Genomic DNA, 23,702 nt, shown 5'->3' on the forward strand with positions numbered 1-23,702 from the left:
TCGAAATTTAAAAAGATTTCAAAAAATTTTTTGTTGGTGTTACGAACGCACTAACTAAGCTAAACGAACTAAAAGTATACATTGACTTGCGGGAAGCGCACACGATACAAGATGACGGACTCGAAAATATATGTCGTGTTGTTCTTCTTTCTTATGCCGGTTCGTGCATCTACGGGTGACAGCTTAGCTGCTACCAGTGAGCTCAGCAGTGTTGGTGTTGGTAGCGATCGTTAGGGATGTCCATGTTCCCAACATCTCCCCTCTTAATACAGCTGGTACGGGTCGAACCTAACCCGAGCAAAGTTAGAGATCAAATTGAAATCAGAATTTGCTGTTCAGATGTAACTTATTTTGAAGACTCCATTTGATCTCATTTTGGTTGACTTAACGGTTAACACAGCAAAAATGAGAGCAAAATATTACACTGTTGAATCAAACGGAAAACTAATTCTGCTCTCAATGAAATCAACTTGATTACTGATTTTGCATTCATAATGTTTGACTGAATACGGGCCTGTCGTAAATTGGTTAGCATCCATGCTTCTCACGCTGAACGATTTGAGCTCAAATGTCACCTCGGGCTAGTCACGAATGACCTAAAATGTGTTAAACAAAACAAATAAACAATAATCGTTAGTTCAAGGACAGATGAACATAAATCAAATTTTAAACAAGAAATTAACAGCAGAACTTCAAGTTAAATTGCTTTGAATTAAAAAGTCTTGACTGCATAATGAAAGCACAATATGATATTAGACTTCTGTCGCGACAATTGAAATCAAAATGAGTTTTCATTATGATAGGAACTGCAAACTTTAATATCGATTTGCTTTCATTTTGCTTTCAACCGACTTTGCTCGGGAATCGGTGGTCTTCATAGACGTGAAGAGCGGCGAGATACCTGGACAGCTGTTTCGGTTTCTACTGATGTAAGTGACACATGGCTTGTTGTAGAGAACGATGGGACTACGGACGTAGACGATGGCTGAGCAAGGTCTGTTGTCGACGAAGTTGTCGATTCCGGAGTAACCCAAACTAGGCTCGGAGAAGCTGGCGTGGATGACAAGACTTGCTGTGGTGTCGAATGTTCAACCGGCGTTTAGAGTGTTGATGGCGTTTGTGCAACCGGTGACGGTGATGGTCTCGGTAATGTGGATGGACCTGTTGGTTGTGACTGGGTTGGCTTGTGCAGGTTCCAGGCTCGTAGTAAGATGTCCAGAGGCAACTGTTGCTTGTCTGTCTTGGACGGAATCGAGCCAGACGTTGACTTACTGTCGGCGTTTGTTCGGCTTCTCAGCTGGTTGATGTGCGAACAAATCATCCGCCTGTCTTCAACCCACACGTTGAACATCACCTGTCCCACTCGCTCCAGAATCACTCCTGATGCCCATCTCCATCTCGTGTCCCAGATACTTGATTTGACGCTGGCCAAACGAGCACTTTTCCGCTTTGATGGTGAATCCGAACTCCTGAATACGACGAAGGATGGCTTGAAGGTTGCGCCAATGTTCCGCTTCGTCGACTCCGCCGACCAGAACATCATCGAGATACCCCGAAGTGCAGTTGAGTCCAGCGAGCATTGTGTCCACAAGCTACTGAAACGCTCCGGGTGCTGCCTTAAGTCCCGGTGGAAGCCGATTGTACCGATAGAGACCTCGATGTGTGTTGATGGTGAGCAGCTCTCGACAGCTTTCATCCACCTCCACCTGCAAGAACGCATTTGAAAGGTCGATTTGACTGAAGACCTTGCAGTGCGCCAGCCAAGCGAAGATTGAGCTGCTGCTTGACCACGAAAAATCGACCTTGATGCTTCTCCTCTTTGATTGCAACTTCACAGGAACACTGAAACTCCAGCTTTAAGGGTTTGCCCGATGAAGTAGCGGCTTGAATTTTTGCAGGAATTGCTGTGGGTTTTCCTATATGCCGCCATGGTTGCTCGGAAATGACGCTGATATCCGACGCAGTGTCGAGTTGGAGACTGATCTACCTGCCGTTGACTTCCGCTTTCACAAATCTCCTACACTGAAACAAATCGACATGCACCGTTTATTGGATCCATCTTATAACATAGAAATGTCAGCAGATTTATTCATTCTATGTGATGATTGATAGATTCCATTGGATTATCACTTAAAAACTATGACTGCGATATGGAATGATTTCTATCGTAATTTCACATACTTAGTACTTGATAAAACTTTGCTTCGTACGTGGTTAGCGATAGGTAAGACGTATTTGAATATTGTCTGATATATTTCATGGTGAAAAACTGTTGATATGTCATGGGTGAGAACAGACATCTAGAAACTAATGGAAAATCATATAAGTTTGCACTATAAAATATACCTGTTTTCATGATGAATATTGCTCACTAAAAGATATATCTTATAAGATAATCATTAGACTGATGCAAAATTTGAAATTTTTGCTCCACACTGCTCAAACGGTTTCAAATCAGGTCCTGATTAGCCTCCCAAAATTTAATCTCATTTGGTAAAAAACTGACTTGGCACAAACCATTCGAAGTTTATATGGAAATTACTATGGGAAAACTAAACTTTTTGTTCATTGTCTTCTACCCATTTTCCATATTGCTTTTCTATTTCTATTCTTACGGAAAATTTTCTAAGCTACAACTTTGCGAAATATCGTTTTTCAGTCAAATGTCAAATTAAGTAGTTATTAATTGTTTAAGAGATTGATAATCTTATGGCATGATCAAGCAGCTGTTTTGTGGGCAACACTGGATTCTGCAATGTGACATAGTAGCCATGATATTTGTGCTCTGTTCTTCGCACCAGAAACACCAATGTTGCCTGCTGAACAGTTGAATGAGCATAATCATAAGACATCAGTGACTTGAATCATTAATAACTACTGTTCCTTACATTTAATTGAAAAGTGGTTTTCAACAAAGATGTAGCCGAGAAAATTTGCTACAATCACTGCTATCATTTTTAAAAGCATAATGATGTGGTGAATTGTTAGATAGATATCAACAAAAACATAAGTTCTCCCATAGTAATTCCCATATAAACTTGAAATGGTTTGTGCCAAGTCATTTTTTTACTAAAGTAGTTCAAATTTTGAGAGGCTAATCAGGACCCAATTTGGAACCGTTTGGGGCGAAAATTTCAAATTTTGCCTCAGTCTAATAATCATGCATATTTTATTGGAGTTGCTTTTAACGATTTTTGACGTTTGTTGATATGTCGCGTGTTAACAGCCATGTAGAAACTATTGGACAGTCATTTAAGTTTGCAGTATAGAAAAACATGTATAGCTTCCTTTGATTTTTGAGGTTTAAAGATTGTAAACAGATCTATCCCAATCATTATATAGTCATATAGATTTGCCTTTTAAGAAATCCAACAGAAAACCTTTGTTTTGGCATGGTTTTCTGAGATGAATAGGGGCGATCAACTTCATTAATCAGCTGAATTGTAATTACAGACTTCGTAAAATACACAAAAAATACGTAAATGCGTACACGCTGAAACTAAAATACCCTAATAAAAACACTCTAAAATACCTCGAAAATACTTTGTTCACGAAAAATACATTTGATAATGAATTTAATACACTTTAATACAAAAATTCACAAAACATAAAAATACATAAATACGAAAAAATATAAAATACAACTTTTCAAGTCGTGTAGCCGAATCGAAAATACTCAAGTTGATAGCCCCTCGGGATGAATATCGCTCCCAATAAAATACACATGATTGTTCTTCATAAATTATTGAAACAATTTTCAACGATGTTATCGTACACTTATTAAAATGATTAGTTGAGCTAAATATTGCTAACGACAATGATACTGTATTGAATAATCTTTGTTTGTTATTGTTTCATTAGATAAGGGGTTGCGGAAAAGAATGTATTGAGCTCGAAAAAAAAATGATTCTACTGCAATATTTACTTTGCTAATATTCTAATTGTAAGCCTTCTACACGGCTAATACAGATTCCAGCACTAGTACTCGAACTTCATGAACAAGTAACATGAACTCATATAATGTAGTCGTTGTTTTATTGCACACAGGAGCATTAAGAAAGATTTGAATTCGTGTAACCACCGAAACGGAGTATAAATTTGTCAGTGTTATTTTTCTTCCTTCTAGCAAAACGAGCATAACGTTGCACTACATTCCATGTCGGGAGAGTTGTTCTTACTTCATGTTAATTGAACGAGCTCAATATTGAAATCAGCCGTGGCCCAGTGGGATCGAGCGCAGACACCGAAATCATTCACACCTCAACAGTTATGGATCGAATCCCAAATCAGCTACAATAAAAAAGACAACTGTGAAAACTCCCACGGCCTGATGTTTATTTTCGATTTATTTTTAGAAATCGATTAAATGTATGTGTCAAAAGAAGAAAATGTGATTATCTTATAAACTTTACTTCGATTGATTTATGACACATATATTATATTGTGGTGAAAAGTAAAGCTTATGCTTATGGGTTTCAAATCCATTTCAGTTAATTATTATAATTTGACCGATTTTCATTTATCATATGACGATCATATAAAGTTACCAAATTACCAGCATTGTAAATGTATCAGATATTCATATGGAATTTACCTGACACATTTTCAATCATATCATTTTCAATGGATTATTTTATAGCGCAAATTTATGAGATTTCCACATAACAGGAATATGTCATATTGGTTCAGTGTACGCTTCCGGACGTTCTTCACCTGCACGCTTCTAGTTACCATCGGCTTGAACGAGTACCGCTTGCCTGGAGAATTCACCTTTTTGGCGCTTGAGCAATACCCGTCTTTGTGGCCCACCTGACCACATTTCTTACACCGATTTTTGAGGAAGGGGCAGTCCTTGGAATAGTGCGTGGCGCCACAGTTCCGACAAGGCGTTGCTGGAACGACACCTCGCTGATTCGGGGATCTTGAACCTGGTGATCCACGTCCTGAGCGGGAATGCTTCCCACCGAACTGCTTCCGCTTCAATGCTTGCACTGCTGTCGACGAAGACGCTGCCTCTATCATCGCCTGAGGTTCAGAAGCCGTTGACATTCGTCCGAAATCTGCTCCAGCGTGATGTCATTCCGCTCCTCGATTCTGCTCAGCAACCTGGTTCTGACCTCCGCATCGCTTCCCGCTTTCAGCCCGCAGACGAACATGAGGCATTTGAACTAGTTCTCCGAAAGCTTCCCAAGTTCGAATTCGACACACAGTTTGTTCACCCGGTAGGCGAACGTTTTGTAGTCCTCAGTGACTTGCTTTGCGAACATATATGTCGTGTTGTTCAGCTCTGCTACCAGTGAGCTCAGCAGTGTTGGTGTTGGTAGCGATCGTTCGGGATGTCCATGTTCCCAACGGGTGCACGACGTTAGGCATATGGTCGTTAGGCATACGGACGTTAGGCATAATGTACGATAGGCATAATGGACGTTGGGCATAAAGGACGTTAGGCATAATGGACGTTAGGCATAATATACCGGATGAATTCCAGAAGGATGATAATGGAGACCGTCTATTGATTGCTGACTTCGGTGACAATAATGAAAGAGCCTTAATTTTTGGAACTCATGAAAACTTGCGACGTCTTGGACAGGCAAAGTATTGGGTTACCGATGGTACGTTTGCCACAGTTCCTTGTTTATTTCGGCAACTCGTCACTGTTCATGGAAGTATCGCTCCCTCACATCAGCAGACGGTTCCGCTAGTTTTCATTCTGATGACAACAAAATCAGAATTGTTGTATCGAAAAGTATGGCAGGAAATCCTGGAAGCAGCAGGTATGTTTTTTTGTTATTGAATGAAAAACCACAGAATTAACCATTCTTGATTTCATGAGCTGTTCTTTGGCATCATATTTTATTCAACCTTGGCTGTTTTTTTTGTTATTGAATGAAAAATCACAGAATTCACCATTCTTTATTTCATGAGCTATTCTTTGAGGAAAACCTTTTCTTCTTTGACTTTTGCAATATGTGTGTAAGAATATATTACAACAAATGTGTGATTTTTTTATTTCTAGATGCGATTGATTTCAAGATATAGTTCAAAACTAAGCTGAGTTTTCCACTATCGCTACTAATCATGGATCTAAGTAAATATGAAGATACGTCACTTATGATATGATTAATAATGGATTCCAAACTGTGCTTATTAAATAAACTATGTTTGTTTAACTTGTATCATTTTTTATTCAACGCTAAGCCTAATTTAAGCAATGTTTACAGGTTTACAGGTTAAGCAGGTTTCTAGAGTTGCACAGCAGCAAGGTATTTTATGCCTAACGTCCATTATGCCTAGCGTATATTATGCCTAACGACTTTATGCCTAACGTCCATTATGCCTAACGTCCGTATGCCTAACGTCCGTATGCCTAACGTATTTATGCCTAATGGGGTACACTCGTTCCCAACAGTTGGTTATCTTAAAATATGAATGTATACGTGTCGTTCCCACTTCCACTCGTGATCGATGCATATAACGCTTTTCAATAATGCTGTCCATTCTCTACGTAACACAGCACCGCTCCTAAGTGTACCAACCATTATTTGTGATATTGAATAAACAACACCTACAAAATATGTTTATGTTAATTTGAGCTTCTCTCCCAGAGTCTATGAACAAATGTTTGAAAAAGTTTTCAAGTATTTCGCTTTACGACTTATGAGTATCTTATGAGCTTATGATAATTATTATAAGAAGTTATGTTTGAATATGTCGCATCACGTCGCGTGTATCGTCTAGTCTGGTGACCTGCATTTGTCGATTTAGTTTTTTAAGAGTCACAATCATCGACTTTATGATCGCTGAGTGAGTGAAAATTGGTATAATCACTGTTTGCTACTCTCATTAAACTAAATTTACGGGTTTTATGTGTCCAACGCAACCTCTACTTGTATATTAAAAAAATATCATTATAACATCTAATGATTTCATAATTCTGAAAACATGACATGAATTCAGTCCTTTTATAAATCGTATAGGGCAGTTCAGGGCGAAATAGCAAAAAAAAAAAGATTCTAGTCTTTCCATAATTGCCCATATCAAACAATTATGCATATATTGGAGAAGGTCGAGTCTGATGTATTCGTCATTTTGCGTGGAACCTAATACTTACAGAAGTGTTGCTATTACAGCAGCTTGACTGTGAGTGTGAATCACTGCTCCAGCATTTTTGTCACGATATGCTAACATGAATATTGGTGTTGTATGAAAATGTCTTATTTAAATGGCCACCACTGTATGTTATATGTTTACAACAGCCATCATTATATGTATTACAGAATTGATTGTGGCCTTAATCCAATACTTACAGAAGTGTTGCTATGACAGCAGCTTGACTGTGAGTGTGAATCACTGCTCCAGCATTTTTGTCACGATACGCTAACATGAATAATGGTGTGCATTGGCTCTTTGTCAGCCTGTAATAAAAATAAATAAACAATTAGCTTTCATTTCACAATTATTATCGAAAAATAATTCCAACCTATACTTTTATTTAAAGACCGTGCGCGCCGTAGTTGCTACTCCGTTACTAATCAGAACCAGTGAAATTGCACAAAGAGCTACATAGATGGAGCTTGGGATCAGATCTTCAATGTCCAAGTTCACTGATTCATTCTATGTATAGATCAGTACCGACGCCGTCACGTCAACACGGTCTTTGGGGAGGGACAGGATGATTATTAGTTCGACAATCGTTGGTTAATATATACCGAGTTTACTTCAGCATCTTACACAATTGCTACGGGAAGGATAGTTGTGTTAGTGGGTTGGGTTATTTTTAGATCAAGATTCACTGTGGTAAGTGATACGACTGTTTTTATTTAAATCTAGTATGGATAAATAGTACAAATTTGCAAGGAAGGGGACGGGCCTGGGATTGAAATCTCGACCTTCTGCTCAGTAAGCAGAAACGGTAACCACTAAGCTATCGAACTTCGTAAAAAAAAAACAATTCCGACCTATACTACCCATAAGCGCAAAACAGTCCCATTAGGATAGGGCTTCCCTTAGCTCAGTTGGTAAAGGCGCAGCTACAAAGCAAGACCAAATGTATAAAGTGGAAGTAAATGGAAGATAACCTTTTTTTGCTGTTTTAAAATGGAAATGTTCGAAAATCCCTCTATTGTTGATCGGCCGATTTTCGAGAATGTGTCTGTCAAAACTGATTTCTTGTCTGTCAGTAATAAATTTGCTATTCTAGCAGGTTTATTTAAAAAAATTCCATCTGCCAAATTTAAGTGAAAATTCAACAAATGGGACACAGCCTTAGTTCGTCTTTTTGTCCACCTAAAATATTCAAGCGATCAAGAGTTAATGAACAATCAACAAAGCATCCTTTTATACTAGCAACCCCGCAATCTGATGCTATCATAATTTTCAGCAATGTCAGGAACCCCCGACATATGCCAGAAAACTTACTACTAACTGAAGGTATCTTCCAAATAATCTTCAAAATTGCATTTTTTTTATCAAATTTTAAATTCAGTCCTCTAAATCCGTAATACGTGCGCGAGTTCAAACCTTTGTAGACTACTTTGTTTTAGTCTACTACTATTAAATCAAATATTAAAAATCAATTATCACCATCGTGGCAAACACAATATTTTTTGAAAAGTCGTTATGACAGCTATCCATATAAAATAATCCGTTAAAAACTTCGTTAATTTTTCAATTCATTAAAAAAAAAATCATTAGATAACTGTTCAAAAGACATCTTTAACGTGTGAAATGCAATGTCTCTTATATTTTGTAACATAAAATGGAAGGGTAAAAGCGAAGACAACAAATCAAGAAGACTGGCAACTCTTCCATTTTCTCATACGAACGCTATGAGACAGGTATAATCGCTTCATTTGCCGCTCAAAGGAAAATGCTTCGAACGAATTTGATAGCAAAGATTACATCCTCAGAAGAAGGGTTTGTGTATTTGCTCATTTTTCTATGCGTTGCTTCCACCTTCACTCAAGCGCAGCGCATGGTTCAATCCACAACTGAAAAATTTGAAGAATAAAAAACAGAAAGCTCATAAACTATACAAAAACGAAAAAACTGAAAACAATTTGCGAAACTATCACAACTTATGCAACCAATTACATACAGCCACCAACTCTGCATATGAGGACTATAACCGCAAAGTCGAAAATGAAGTCAAATCATGTCCTAAGAACTTTTTTAATTATGTAAACACGAAATTAAAAAGCAGCAATTTTCCTTCGCGAATGAATTTGGATGCAAATGTAGGTGAGAATTCTTCTGAAATTTGCAGTCTCTTTGCAAATTTCTTCCAAGAAGTATACACCACATTTTCCGAAGAAGATCGTGACCGCGATTTCTTTGCATTCATTCCTGAAATTTCTAAAAACATCTCTGTCAACCAACTTTCTCAACATGAAGTCCTCAATGCACTAAAAAACTTAAACGCGTCGAAAGGGTCTGGACCTGACGGCATCGCACCCATATTTTTGAAAAACCTTTCTGAAGAACTCGCATTTCCTCTAGAGCGTCTTTTCAACATGTCTCTGAAAAATGGAAAATTCCCTGAAATTTGGAAATCATCTTATTTGGTACCTATTTTCAAATCAGGTGCAAAATCAGACATTCGAAATTATCGTGGAATTGCTATTATTTCTTGCATTCCAAAACTTTTTGAATCAATCGTAAACGGCAATATTTTTCAGCAGGTGAAAAATCTAATTACAAGTAAACAGCACGGCTTTTTTAAAGGTCGTTCAACTACCTCTAATCTTCTAGAATATGTATCTTTCATTATTAAAGCGTTGGACAGTGGCAAGCACGTTGAAGCGCTATACACCGACTTCAGTAAAGCATTTGACCGCATCGACATACCATTATTAATCCTCAAATTGCAGAAAATAGGAATGGAGCCTGGACTTTTGAATTGGCTTCAATCATACCCAACACATCGTAAACAAATAGTTCGCTTTCAAAATAAACTTTCAGAACCAATTTCAGTCACCTCTGGGGTACCCCAGGGTTCTCATTTAGGCCCACTTCTTTTTATTTTGTACATAAACGACATTTCCTACATACTTAAAAAAATAAAATTGCTTGTATATGCAGACGACATGAAGCTCTTTATGGAAATAAGTAATTCTAGCGATGCAGAAGAATTCCAGAATGAAATCAATATATTCCACACCTGGTGTAGTAAAAGTCTACTTAAACTGAACGTAAAAAAATGTACTGCAATAGCATTTAGCAGAAAAATTGAAACACCGCATATTGAAATATCATTAGGCAACCAAATAGTAGAAAAAAGCAAAATTGTAAGAGATCTAGGTGTAATCCTAGACTCCAAACTAACTTTCATAGAACATTATAATACTATCATTAGTAAAGCAAACAGAATGCTAGGCTTCATCAAAAGGTTCAGTCATAATTTCGAAGACCCATACACTATTAAGCTTTTATATACCACATATGTAAGGCCAATTCTGGAATACTGCCACCTAGTATGGAATCCATACATTTCCATACACGAAGAACGCATAGAATCTGTCCAAAACCAATTCCTTTTATATGCTTTACGTAAATTGAATTGGACTGCATTTCCATTACCATCTTATGAAGCGCGCTGCATGCTCATCAATATACAAACACTTAAGGAGCGCCGCCAATTTGCAATGCTTTTCTTCATCAACGACATAATTTCAATGCGCATAGATTCGGCAGAAATTCTCGCACAATTAAATTTTTACACACCTTGTCGATATCTTAGAACACGGAATTTATTTTCAGAAACATCGTACAGAACAAACTATGCAAAAAATAGCCCAATCAATCGAATGATGCGCCTATATAATTTGCATTGCGGAACTATTGACATCACTATGTCCAAGCAGCAAATACAAACTAAGCTAAAACAGAATAGAATTAATGCATAGTATGTAAGTAAACATTGTAATAATCATTGTATGTAGTCTACACTGGCTTGACGAAATGGAAATAAATATTGTATCTGTCGCTTGGGTTCTGGCAAAGTTGCCAGTCTTCTTGATATGAAGTCTTCGGTAAAAGTCTACATGAGGAAAGATGATTGATTTGTATAGCTGTATTTTACTGGCAATAGTTAAATCGTTTTTCAATCGACATAGAATTCCATACTTCTTGGCAATTTTCTCTCATATCAATAGAAATAAAGTTTCAAACTAAAATACCTTCGGAGTTTCGATTTGGTATGTTCATATGAATTATTTAAAAACAATTTTTCAATCTCATATGCATATTAAGAGATGAGGGGGGGGGGGGAGCTAACGATACCCCGCCCCTTCACTCATATAAATGGTATGTCAAGTTGGTATGTTCAGATGTATTCAAAAGCATGTGCTACATTTAATAGGCGTAGTTCGATATGGGGGGGGAGCTTACTGTATCCTTTCCGCCCCTCACTTATATCAATGAAAATAAACATAAAGACTAAAATAACTTCGGAGTTTCCCATTTCTCGAGTTATTTTGCTCAATCTCATAAGAGCAGTTTGAAAGCGAGTACCCCCTCCCTTCCCTATTCTTTTGGTGCAGTATACAATGCCAGATATATTCACACAAATGTCATTGGATTGCAATGATTACATTTCATTTTATTATATTCTACAATTTCTCAAGGTACTCTTTTCGATGCTGTTAAACTAGGTCTGGGTGAATTTCTTGATCAGAAATTAGTTGCACACCTCATTCACTCGTTGTATCGCATTTATTTATTTATTTATTCGTCAATCAATCAAATCGTAGACTACATATTAACATTAGGACTTATGTTCTATGACTACGCAGGGTTCTGAAATATATTTTTAATTCTGTTGAGGGCATATTTAGGTCAATCATTTCACAATGATGATTATAAACAGTCATCATCTGATTTACAGGTCCAGATTTAGCGTAATTGGTCCGATGGCGATCTACTGCGAACAACTGTCGATTGCGTAATTGTCGGGAAGGTGCATAAAAATTTAACTTTGATCAGCTGAGTCAATGCGTTGCGAAATAATATTGTTTAATAAATAAATCTTTGCGTAATCCCGACGTTCTTTCAACGTTTGAATGATGATCGGCAAGCAACGTGCTTCATATGACGGGAGAGGAAAAGCCGTCCAACCTAACTTACGTACACACCAAATCTCTTAAATCTTGTTCGGTACTTTTTTTTTGCTGGATTCGTTCTGTAAAATATAATTTTTGCCGAAAGTTTTGTAAAAAGTAATGATTTACCAATATTCCGCAATCAAAACTGCTGAATTTCCGTAATTTATAGAAATTTACCGAAAACTGTAAATCAAAATTACTGATCTAAATTGTAAATTGCTGCAATTCCGCAATACTGTAAAAATTGTGACGAATGTGCTGTAAACATAATCTTTTACAAAAACAAACAGCAGTAATGTTTTCCTAGATTTTTGTAAAAAATACAGAACAGATTTGTAAACTTCACACTGTAAAGCTTTGCTGCTATTTTGAAGTTGAGTGTTCTTCAGCTATCCTTTGTGACTAGTAAGTACGTTAATTTTTTCCTATAATCCGTCCAATTTATATCGAAAGTATTAATTATATAATTCTTTTTCATTTCTGGGCCAATTGCTTTCAGACGACATGAACATTAAATGGCCAAATGCCACACACAAACCTCGTCCACTACAGCAAAAAGCGAATTTGTGCACGGTTCGCTTCTGGGTCGCTAACCACGGTTAGGTTCTTATTTACTATATATACGGACGCGCGATGAAAATGTATGTTTATAGATAATAAATAAATGATTATTCAAATGAATCTTCAGGTTTGTTGTTAGAAATAAATAATTAATTAATTAATCAAATCATGTTATTAATGATTAATACAGCCAATTCGGTAAAATTATACCGAACGCTATATTGCTAACTTCACCGATCATTCAGCAAAATTTACAGGCCTGGTCAGTACATTTTGACAGCTCACAAGGGAACAAAATTTACCGAACGGATTTTAAATTAAAAAATTACCGAATAGATTACCGAATGTTCAGCTGTTCCATATTCGGTAAAAAATTACGGTATACTGTAAAAAAATCTTAGTGTGTAGTGCATTGACTCTATTCGTTCTTCATGCTTTTTCGTATAGGGTGACCAAACAACGCTACAATATTCTAAAATTGACCTCACATAAGCAACGCAAAGTGATTCTTTTATATAAGGATCTTTAAAGTGGATACCGAAACGTATTATAAAATTAAGCATATTGCCTGCTCTATGTATTATTGTGGTGTTATAATGGTCCACAAATGTCAATTTAGAATCTAGAACAACACCTAAATCTCTTACATGTTCACATTTTTGAACATTTTCATTACCTAATGTAATACAAAGATTTTGTTTGTTTAGTTTTCTACTGTACGTTATAAGATTACATTTTTTAATATTTAGTTTCAGTAAACTTTTACTACACCATCTGTAAAAAAAACATGTATTTCATTCTGTAACACATTCATATCGTTATCGCTTCCTATTTCTAAAAATAGCTTCATGTCATCAGCGTATATAAGCACCCTGATATTTTTTTAAATAAGAGAGGCGTCATTAACGTACAAAATAAAAAGAAGAAGACCTAGGTGCGAGCCCTGGAGAACCCCTGACGTGACATGAATTGGCTTAGATGTTTTCTCGTTGAATCTTACAATTTGCTGGCGATCAACTAAATACGATTTAATCCAGGTGAGGAGCTCCATCTCAATTCCCATTTTTTCTAATTTAAAAATCAACATTGGGATATCAATTCTGTCAAACGCTTTGCTGAAGTCTGTATATAGAGCTTCTACTTGGTTACCTCTGTCCATTGCATTTAATACAAAGTCCACAAATTCCAAAAGGTTTGTGGTGGTGTGCCGTGTGTGCACTAGTTATTCTTTGTTTTATTTGGCCAAAAATGTTTTTATTTATAATTGATTCGAAGAGTTTTGGAATGCACGAAATGATAGCAATCCCACGATAATTTCGAATATCGGATTTTTTACCTGATTTATATATGGGTATTAAGTAAGATTTTTTCCATTCCTTCGGGAATATACCGGATTCAAGCGAGGGGTTGTGAGTTCAGTTGCTTGTTCAGTTCATAAAAATAGTTGGGATTCCATCTGGTCCTGAACCTTTAGTGGTGTCCAAATCTCGTAGGCCATTCCAAATATCATGAACCGAAATGTTATTAACGCCAACAGTAGTTGAAAAGTCAGGAAAATAAGAAAAATATTCATAATCACGATCATTATCTGAAAATTTCGTGTATGTTTCTTGAAAAAAAGTGGCGAAAAGATTACATATATCATCAGAATTATTACTTTCCTTTTCATCCAATGTCATTTGTGATGGAAAGCTACACGATTTCATTTTAGTTTTGATCTAATTGAAGAAGTTTCTTGGACTTGATTTAATTTCATTCTCAGTTTTAATGTTATACTCAAACAGTGACAAAGAAATTGCATCATTAAGTTGATCACAAATACACTTAAATACTTTTCGAGATTATCACGTTTTTATGTTTTCTGTATATTTTGTGAGCTTTTTGTTTACGATTTTTCAAGTTAATGATATGATTATTGAACCAAACCGGATATTTAGAGGAATAATTGCGTCATCTTCTTTTTAATGGAATTTCCTCGTAAATTACGTCTAACAAAATTTTATAAAAAACCTCCACTGCACATTCAACATTTACCTGATACTTCAAAATGGTTTTCCAATTTATTCCATTGAATTTATTTTTAATATTATCATAATTAGCATTTTTTGTAGTCGAACACATTTTCATACTCACTGTCGTTGGGGTGTTGACTGTCATGAACAAATATGGAATACTCGATTGCTGTGTGAAATGCTTCATACTTCCATAAAGGAGAAATAGATTTACACAGAAATCTTCATGTATATTCGTTAACAAGAAATCTAGGGAACAATTCTGTTGGTTTCTTACATGTTTTATTTGGCTTAATCCTAAAAACGCCATTTTTTCAAAAATAAATTGTAATGTTTCGTTTTCCCCAATGACTGGGAGAAGAAAACTCTCACTATCTGAATCAGGAATAAAATCAGCATTGCGTTGATTAAAATCTCCATAAATATGAATTTTGAATTCAAGGGAAAATTGAAATACGATTTCTTCAGCTATTTGGAAAAAGGTTTCATACGAGGACTTACAAGCGTAGTCTGGTGAAAAATAGACTGTGGCAAAAATATGAGTTTCTTTTTTTTTTTTTTTTGTAGTGATCCAGTGGCAGCAACTTGCTAAAACTCTACACTGGACCCCTTTTATTGATAAATTTTGCTTCTATGAGCCTCTATTTTAAATCAACACACAGACGTTCCTAGGCTATGGTGCCCGTTTGGTCACTGTTGTTTTTGTGCTGATCCAAATAGTTTTGATAATATAATTGCGAATTTTTTTTTTTTAATGTTGATTTTGTCCCAGTCTTGTCTTCTGTCGTCACTTATTTTGTCATTTTGTCTTGTGTATTAACCCCCACTTGTCTTGTTTATTGTGTCAACTTGTGTCTATTGTCCTTCCCCATCTGTTACTCTGTCATGACTAATTTCATTGATATATAAAAATAGTAATATCAATTACAGGATAATATGGTTATTTCTCGATTACTTTTTAAAGGGAAGCACCAGCTCCTGCAAACAATGCATCCGATCGTCGATCCGGCAGCTGGCACACGCTTATCAACACCACCAGCAGGTAGAGGAAAATTTCCCCTATCTGATGATAGTGCCAGCCCGCGTGGGCGAGCCACCAGTTAAGCCAAATCGACGACCAAACGCACCGCCTACAAAAGCCGATACGCTCCCTTGAAAAAGTTATCGAGATTTCTACTAATTAATGAATTATTGACAATTACCTCTCATGATCCTTGGCTCTGATTTTAACTTACCACTTTTTGATTATTTATCAAATACCTCTCCCAGAATATATAACTCCCCGATGCTTTGTTGGTTTCTGGTCTCATTTGGATTGGTCCTGAATTTGTTTGACATCCTGTTCGAAGTAATTCTTTGAGTTCCAGCTTGTACGTGTCTCACGTCATATGATTCGCCATTCATAAAGATAATGGGTTAAAAGGGAGTAAAACATACATAAAGGTAGATTAGTATTAGTTGTACTTGATCCAAACAATAGAAAGAAGCATAGATGACTTAGTAGAAAAATAAAACTAATAAATAACTAAAAGTGCAATGGATAAGTGTTAGTTCCGGGATCATTTTAGTGTTAGTAGTTATGTTAGTTTTGATCCGTATTCAGCCCTGCTGGCCCCTCCAACACTATTTGCAGCAATTGTGATAAGATTATGCGACACTGCTACTACTACTATGTTAGATGTATGACTTGTCAATTTTCGCAACGCAATGTCTTTCAATAAATCACTCAATCAATTTGATGTTTGAAAATTTGCTCAAAGGGGCTTTGTTGACACATCATACCTTACCGAAAACTAAAGCACAACAATCCTAATTCTTATTTCAAACCTATCAACATATTTAACACATCTTTCCTAAAATTTCACTTGTTCGTAAGCGCCTGGTTGAAGATATGACTTTCGCTATTGACATTGTCTGTAATTAACAAATACACTAAATAGGAAGATTTATTATACAACTTCATAGGCTAGTCGCCTCCCTAAGCGGACCCCCCGCGTCCTATGTTAATTAACTTTCTGAATTCTATAATTGAAGTTTATTTAATAAATAACTGAAATCTCTAATCTACCTACACAACCCATGCTTTTAAACTACAATTTAACGTGTTTCAAGTACTTCTGGCTTTTACATATCTTATCTTATATCTTTGTTCGTCCCAGATGACACCTTCAAGTGACTAAAATGCTTCACTTTGAAGTTAGTTTCCAAGCTAATTTTAAATTGTATATTGTATAGGGTAAATGTTCCAACTACGCTCTCACGTTTCCACTATGTGGCCCCACAAAAATACATATGGGTATGTCACAATAGAAGCACACCGCAGTGGAAATCCCGAGCCATAGTTCAAACACTTATCCCAAATCAAAATGAAGCACATATAAGATTAGTTACAATACCATGTACACGGACAGAAAATTGTTTGCATTGAACCAAAAAAAACTTTATTTGTATTTACACAAACAATTCCGGTTGAAATTATATTACATTTTATTGTTTCGATAATATTTATTCAAATAAATTCAAAATAAGATTCTTTTTGTTTTCATAAGCCACTCTTCAACTGCAACTATTGTAAAAATAACAATATTCTTTTATCAAGCCAACAATAGTTAATTTTAATTTAACATTTATTTGTTGTGTCAATTCCCCGGGCCATGAATGCAAAAATAACTACCAACCATTCCCTCGTGAAAACCCGGACAAAATGTAAACAATAACAAAAAAATTCTCGTTTGATTCAGCTCTAGAGGTAAGTAAGTATGCTGCTGTTGCATAATATAAACAGTTTTTCTTCTTTTCCTTGATTTTTCCGTCGATCTTATTTTCAGTACTGAGTACCAATGCTCCCAACGCCAGGAAGGCCGCTCCCACACCTGGACCCTACCTATCGACCCATCAATTCATGAACCGGAGAGATTTTATGCCTCAGAAAGTTTTTTTTTTTAATTTAATTGTTATTCTGTTGGTGACAAAAAGAAAACAAAACATAAAAATAATCGCAAATTATTAAAAATTAAATCAATAAACATATTTTTATTTCTACTGCGTATATTTTTAGGCTTAATAAAATAAATATGATTGAATCAACAAGAAATCTCTTTTAAAAACAAACATATTTTTTTGTTGACCCAGCTGCCAAATTTGACAGCTTACGTCAAAACCATAAAAGCTCTTGTAAATTCGAAAAGATTTTCTTTTTGATTTAACAATCCATGGGTTTTTAAAAACAAAGATACTGGATTGTTGAAATAATAATGATTTCATTTTGCAGCCAAAACAAAATGAAATTCTTATTAAATTTACGTCAAATATTATTACGTTCAAAATATTTTTTTCTGCGTGTACAAAAATGATGTTTAACATTGTTTTCTGAGTAATACTTCAATGAAAACAACAATGAAAGCTTGTCACGCAAATAGAAGGAGCACTGTTGGGCACTTTCTGAAATATTTCAATAGTATAATTCCCTTGCAAACCCAAATGAATCTATCTGCGTAAAAATAAATAAAATAAGAGTGATTTGCGGCAAAACCCGCCAGTATCACACCCAACGTCAGTGCCTATACGTAAGCGTACTACGACGCGGCTCTCAATTAAAGGAGTAACAAGTGTGATACTATCACTGCTAGACTAGATCTTTGGTTCCCTCATGCAGTGGTTTATCAGAGAGGGGAAGCTCAGTAATCTCCATTGCCTGCTCATGACGCCATTCTATCGCGGCATGAGCCAGCAACGCCGACCATAAACCTACCGTCTCCAACACTCCACTAGCATGAAATTAAGCCCGCCCACCAACAGCAAGGTGCAAAAACTAGCCAAGGGGAGGGAGACTGTGGCAAAAATATGAGTTTCACCAGCTATATTTGTCTTTACCCACACATGCTCAAATTCTTTTACTTTCGATGAGACAATAAGTTCTGCAATAAATTTTGAAGAAATATCAATAAGAACTCCACCAACTGACATTCTTTGGGTTTCGAGTAAGTCACGATCATCTCTGAAAACATTATAATCATTTCCAAAAGTTTCCTCACTTTTAATGTTCTCGTAGTTGGAACGTTTCAGTGCCCAAAATAAGTGAAAAAGAGGAGCTCAGTATATTTTAATAAATTTCATTAATTTTTGTAGCGTTTTTCATACGATTAAAATTCTGACAATATATCTCAAATTCCGTAGAATGTGTTTCAGATGAAATTTTTGTTTGTTCGTCGGAGCTTAGAATATTATTAAAAATATCGGATTCATTACCAGTCACATCCGGTTCGTCACAGTCTGCCTCAGAAAAGTGCGTCAGGTCCATCTCCTGCGAAACGTCGTGATCCTCGTCAATTTCATTCTCAGCCGCATCCGGTACGTCACAGACTACTTCTGAAGAGAGCATCAGATTAAGCAGAAACACATTTTCTTCCTCCAAAGGGTGCTTCAATTGCGTTGAAAACACGAGTGCCTGCATGAGCATGCCTCATACGATGAAGCTGAAGTTGACCGGTTGGTTGATTGTGCTGTTATAGGAGGTGGAAACTCAGCACTCGCCGGGTACGATATCTCTCCCCTTCGAAAATGAATTGTAGGCCGATAGTTAACCGGCGGTCGCGAAAACTGATCTTTCGCTGCCGCAAGAAGTACTCTGTCAGGCGGAAGCAAGTGGTTGCCATTTGTTTCTGCTTACTATGTGATTACCCTGAGCGCTGATGTTGTTGTTGTTGCAGTTATTGTTGTAGTTGTTATAGTTATTGGAGATGTCTCTATTGTAGTTGGCGTGATTGGTGTTGCAGTTGTAGTCGTCGTTGTTTCTGTTGTAGTTGTTGTTGTTGATTTAGTTGTTGTTGTAGTTTCTGCTACGATTGTGTGAGTTGTTGTTTTTGTTGAACCTTTTTTTGGTAGGCCCTTTTCTGCTTCCTCCGCTTACTAGCCTTTGCAACAAATTTTTTGCTGGCTCAGATGTCGCGATTTTCGAGCATCGTACTCCGTCTAATCAGCTTTCCACATCTTCCTGTCGCCCAAAACCCTCCAACCGGAGTCCGGAGGATTGAAATAATCTGTATCATTACTCCACTCGTTTGCCGGTTTTTGCATGAAGCCGGCCGAAATTTCGAAAAGGAATCAGCACTGTTAGAAATGACGTTTGACTTGGGAGCTCAACTGAAACGTAGCCCACTTAAAGTTAGCCCAACAAGCGAAATCCGACTGTACCTGTGTCTGAGACGAAACTGGTGAAGACAGTTTCCGTTTTCTACTATTTTTTTGTTTTTGACGGACGACTACTTCTGTGTTTTCTATATGCGGGTGGACAGTTTAATATTTCAAATAAAAGCTTTATATAGAAATAAGATAGCAGCTGGACTAATAGTTCAAACAACATCTCCTCACTTACAAATGAACGGACAGGTGAAAATTAAATATTAACACTACAACAATTTTCGTTTTAAAATATCTTATAGAGTACACAAGCCCAAAAACAAACAAGCATTAAACAAAAAAAAATGTCCAATATCTCTAAAATGTAGACCAGAATCTTACAACTTTTAGGAAGATCGAGATTTTCCGAGAAAATTCTCCTCGTTCCAGAATAATGATAATTATTGATACGATCCAGTACACTTGTCTAGGTTCCAGAAATATGAAAATTTGTCTAGGTTTGAAGTTTTACAAAAGTTTCTATATTCGATATCTTTAAAATTGCTTGTCTTAAAATTGACAAATTTGTCCAAGACGTTGAACATTTTTCTCTGTGCCTCAATTTTTTTCAATTTCAAGATTTCCCAATAAATTTCTATTTTCAAGCTTCCACATCCCGAAATTCAACCAATTCGCGATCTGAATCTAAATTTAACTTATTCAACGGTTGGTTTTCAAAAAATCGTGGCAGAAAAATGAGTACTGTGTGAGGAAATGGAGGTTACAAATTAACCTATTGATTATCCAATTAATACTGATTTTGCGAAAACAAATTTATAAGATATTCAACAATTTGTTTTATTGAAAAAAAAAGCTTGTTAAATGCTCATGGTGGTTTGGGAATTTATAATATTTGTCAAAGCGGATCGCATTCAACCACAGATTAGATCCATATCTTAAATATCTTTCCGATCAATAAATGTCACTATTGGTCACTTTTTTATTGTTTTAGAGTCACTATTTGGTCAATTTTTTGTTATTGTAGTTAATAATAATACAGGCGTCGGAGAACTCCAAAGCTGTTCTTTGTTTTCCAAGAAACAACTAAAGCTGGCCATCGCTGAAGGGTTTATTTTGGAAAACACTTTAAAAATTCAAGAAAATACTGCTGGACTGGATGCCTCTCGTAAGGACACGCTCCTTAATGTGATGTTGCGTATCATTGTAGAGGAATTCTGCTGGCAAAATTTTATCATTATTTCAATTCCCGGTTTTTTCCCGGTTATTAAAAAAAAACTCTACCTTAAACAAAAAAGGCGTTCAAAAATAACCCTTTGGTTATTTTTGAACGCCTTTTTTGTTTAAGGTAGAGTTTTTTTAATAACCGGGAAAAAACCAGGCATTGAAAAAAAGAAATTTGAATGGACACCCTGTATAATATATTTTCTCTGTTTTCTCTGATATTCCGGAGACCTCACGGTGACAGAATCGATATGATGATAGCATATTTTATCTATGCTCATGATTGTATGAAATTTAGAAAAAAACATCGCGAATCTCTAGGACTACTTTTAAGAATTGACCATTTCCCGGCGAATCTCGATATCCAGAAGGACGTTTAATGGCCACCGGGGGATCAAATCAATATGGCACTGAAATATATCTTCTCAACTAAGGGTTCTTTACATTTAAAAAAAAATCACGGATCTCCTGGTCTACTCGAGGGGCACGCAATACAAAGTTAAAATGCAATCAAAAGTACTTAAAGTAATTAATGCGTTTTGAAGTAGTAGTGACGGTAAGTAAAATTATCTATCCATAATTAATGTTATCAAAAGTATTGAAAATGTAATTAATGTACATTAATTACGAAATTTCAACTGTAATTAATGGAGTTAAAAAGTAGTTAATGTTTTACATTATGAAATTAATGTAATTAAAGCAGTAATCAATGGAATAAATTTAATTACAGCCGCTGCCTGCGTTGGCGCTAAAGGTTGTTCTGTGCCCCTAGGGTCTACTTTCAATAATTTATCTCGGTGATTCTGGATATCCAGAAGACCATATTCTAGCCACCCAGTAGCAGAATCGATACGTTAATACCATATTTTCTCTTTGCTCATGATTATATGAAAGTTAGAATAAATCGCGGATCTCTAGGTCTACTTTCAGGATTTGACTATTTTTCCGGTGACTCCGGATATCCAGAGGACCGTTTTCAGGCCACTGTGTTGCAGAATTGATATGGTGATGGTATATTCCCTCTATGCTCATGGTTGTATGCAATTAAGAAAAAATCGCGCAGCTCTATGACTACTTTTAAGAATTGACCATTTTCCCGGTGAATCCGGATATCCAGAAGGGCGTTCAATAACCATCGGGTGGCCAAATCAATATGGCATTGAGATGCATCTTCTTAACTAAGGGTTCTTAACATTTAAAAAAAAAATCACGGATCTCCAGGTCTACTTTTAAGAATTGACCATTTTCCCGGTGATTCTGGATATCCAGAGGACCGTATTCTGGTCAACCGGTAGGAGTATCGATATGTTGATGTCATATTTCCTCTATGCTAATGATTATATGCAAGTTAGAAAAAGTCGCGGATCTCTAGATCTACTTTCCTGAATAGACTATTTTCCCGGTAGTTCCGGATATCCAGAGGACCGTTTTCTGGCCACTTTGCAAAATCGATATGGTGATGGTATATTTCCTCTATGCTCATGATTGTACGCAATTTAGAAAAAAAAATCGCGGATCTCTAGGTCTACTTTCAGGAATTGACCATTTTCCCGGTGAATCCGAATTTCCACAGAGCCACCTTTCACTGGTTTTATCGTTCCGATTGGCCACCCACAACTTCAATCGTTTCCTTGTCTGTTCCTGTTGAAAGTAGATAGCCATACCTTTCAAGTAGTGGCTCAATCTTAAGATGTGGTAAGCAAATTGCCGAGAACCAGTCATGTCAACATTAATCGACACGCATTTTGCTCGGGACTTTTCCGGTTTTTTTCCGTTCCGGCTGGCCAACCACAGGTCCACTTGGGTTTCTATTTTTTTTTTTTTTTTTTTGTAGTGATCCAGTGGCAGCAACTTTCTAAAACTCTACACTGGACCCCTTTTATTGATAAATTTTGCTTCTATGAGCCTCTATTTTAAATCAACACACAGACGTTCCTAGGCTATGGTGCCCATTTGGTCACTGTTGTTTTTGTGCTGATCCAAATAGTTTTGATAATATAATTGCGCATTCTTTTTTTTTTAATGTTGATTTTGTCCCAGTTTTGTCTTCTGTCGTCACTTATTTTGTCATTTTGTCTTGTATATTAACCCCCACTTGTCTTGTTTATTGTGTCAACTTGTGTCTATTGTCCTTCCCCATCTGTTACTCTGTCATGACTAATTTCATTGATATATAAAAATAGTAAGATCAATTACAGGATAATATGATTATTTCTCGATTACTTTTTCAAAGGGAAGCACCAGCTCCTGCAAACAATGCATCCGATCGTCGATCCGGCGCAACCGGCAGCTCGCACACGCTTATCAACGCCACCAGCAGGTAGAGGAAAATTTCCCCTATCTGATGATAGTGCCAGTTAAGCCAAATCGACGACCAAACGCACCGCCTACAAAAGCCGATACGCTCCCTTGAAAAAGTTATCGAGATTTCTACTAATTAATGAATTATTGACAATTACCACTCATGATCCTTGGCTCTGATTTTAACTTACGACTTTTTGATTATTTATCAAATACCTCTCCCAGAATAAATAACTCCCCGATGCTTTGTTGGTTTCTGGTCTCATTTGGATTGGTCCTGAATTTGTTTGACATCCTGTTCGAAGTAATTCTTTGAGTTCCAGCTTGTACGTGTCTCACGTCATATGATTCGCCATTCATAAAGATA

At 36.4% G+C, this 23,702-nt stretch overlaps 1 protein-coding gene across 2 annotated transcripts in view; it reads right to left on the reverse strand.

The window, feature by feature from the left end:
- Nucleotides 1-8: 8 nt before the first annotated feature.
- LOC135712008 (probable methylthioribulose-1-phosphate dehydratase) overlaps nucleotides 9-23,702 on the reverse strand; it is a 67,606-nt gene continuing 43,912 nt past the window's right edge. For both annotated transcript variants that reach the window (XM_065234975.1, XM_065234976.1), the window contains one exon: nucleotides 9-7,415. In XM_065234975.1, coding sequence (XP_065091047.1) covers nucleotides 7,304-7,415 — 112 coding nt within the window. In that variant the 3' untranslated portion in view covers nucleotides 9-7,303. The remainder of the gene's footprint in view (nucleotides 7,416-23,702) is intronic.

Source organism: Ochlerotatus camptorhynchus, unplaced genomic scaffold (genome assembly GCF_037179485.1).
Source record: "Ochlerotatus camptorhynchus isolate MF236.1 unplaced genomic scaffold, CSIRO-AGI_Acam_v1.1 ptg000452l, whole genome shotgun sequence".
In the NCBI taxonomy this organism is placed as follows: Eukaryota; Metazoa; Arthropoda; class Insecta; order Diptera; family Culicidae; genus Ochlerotatus; species Ochlerotatus camptorhynchus.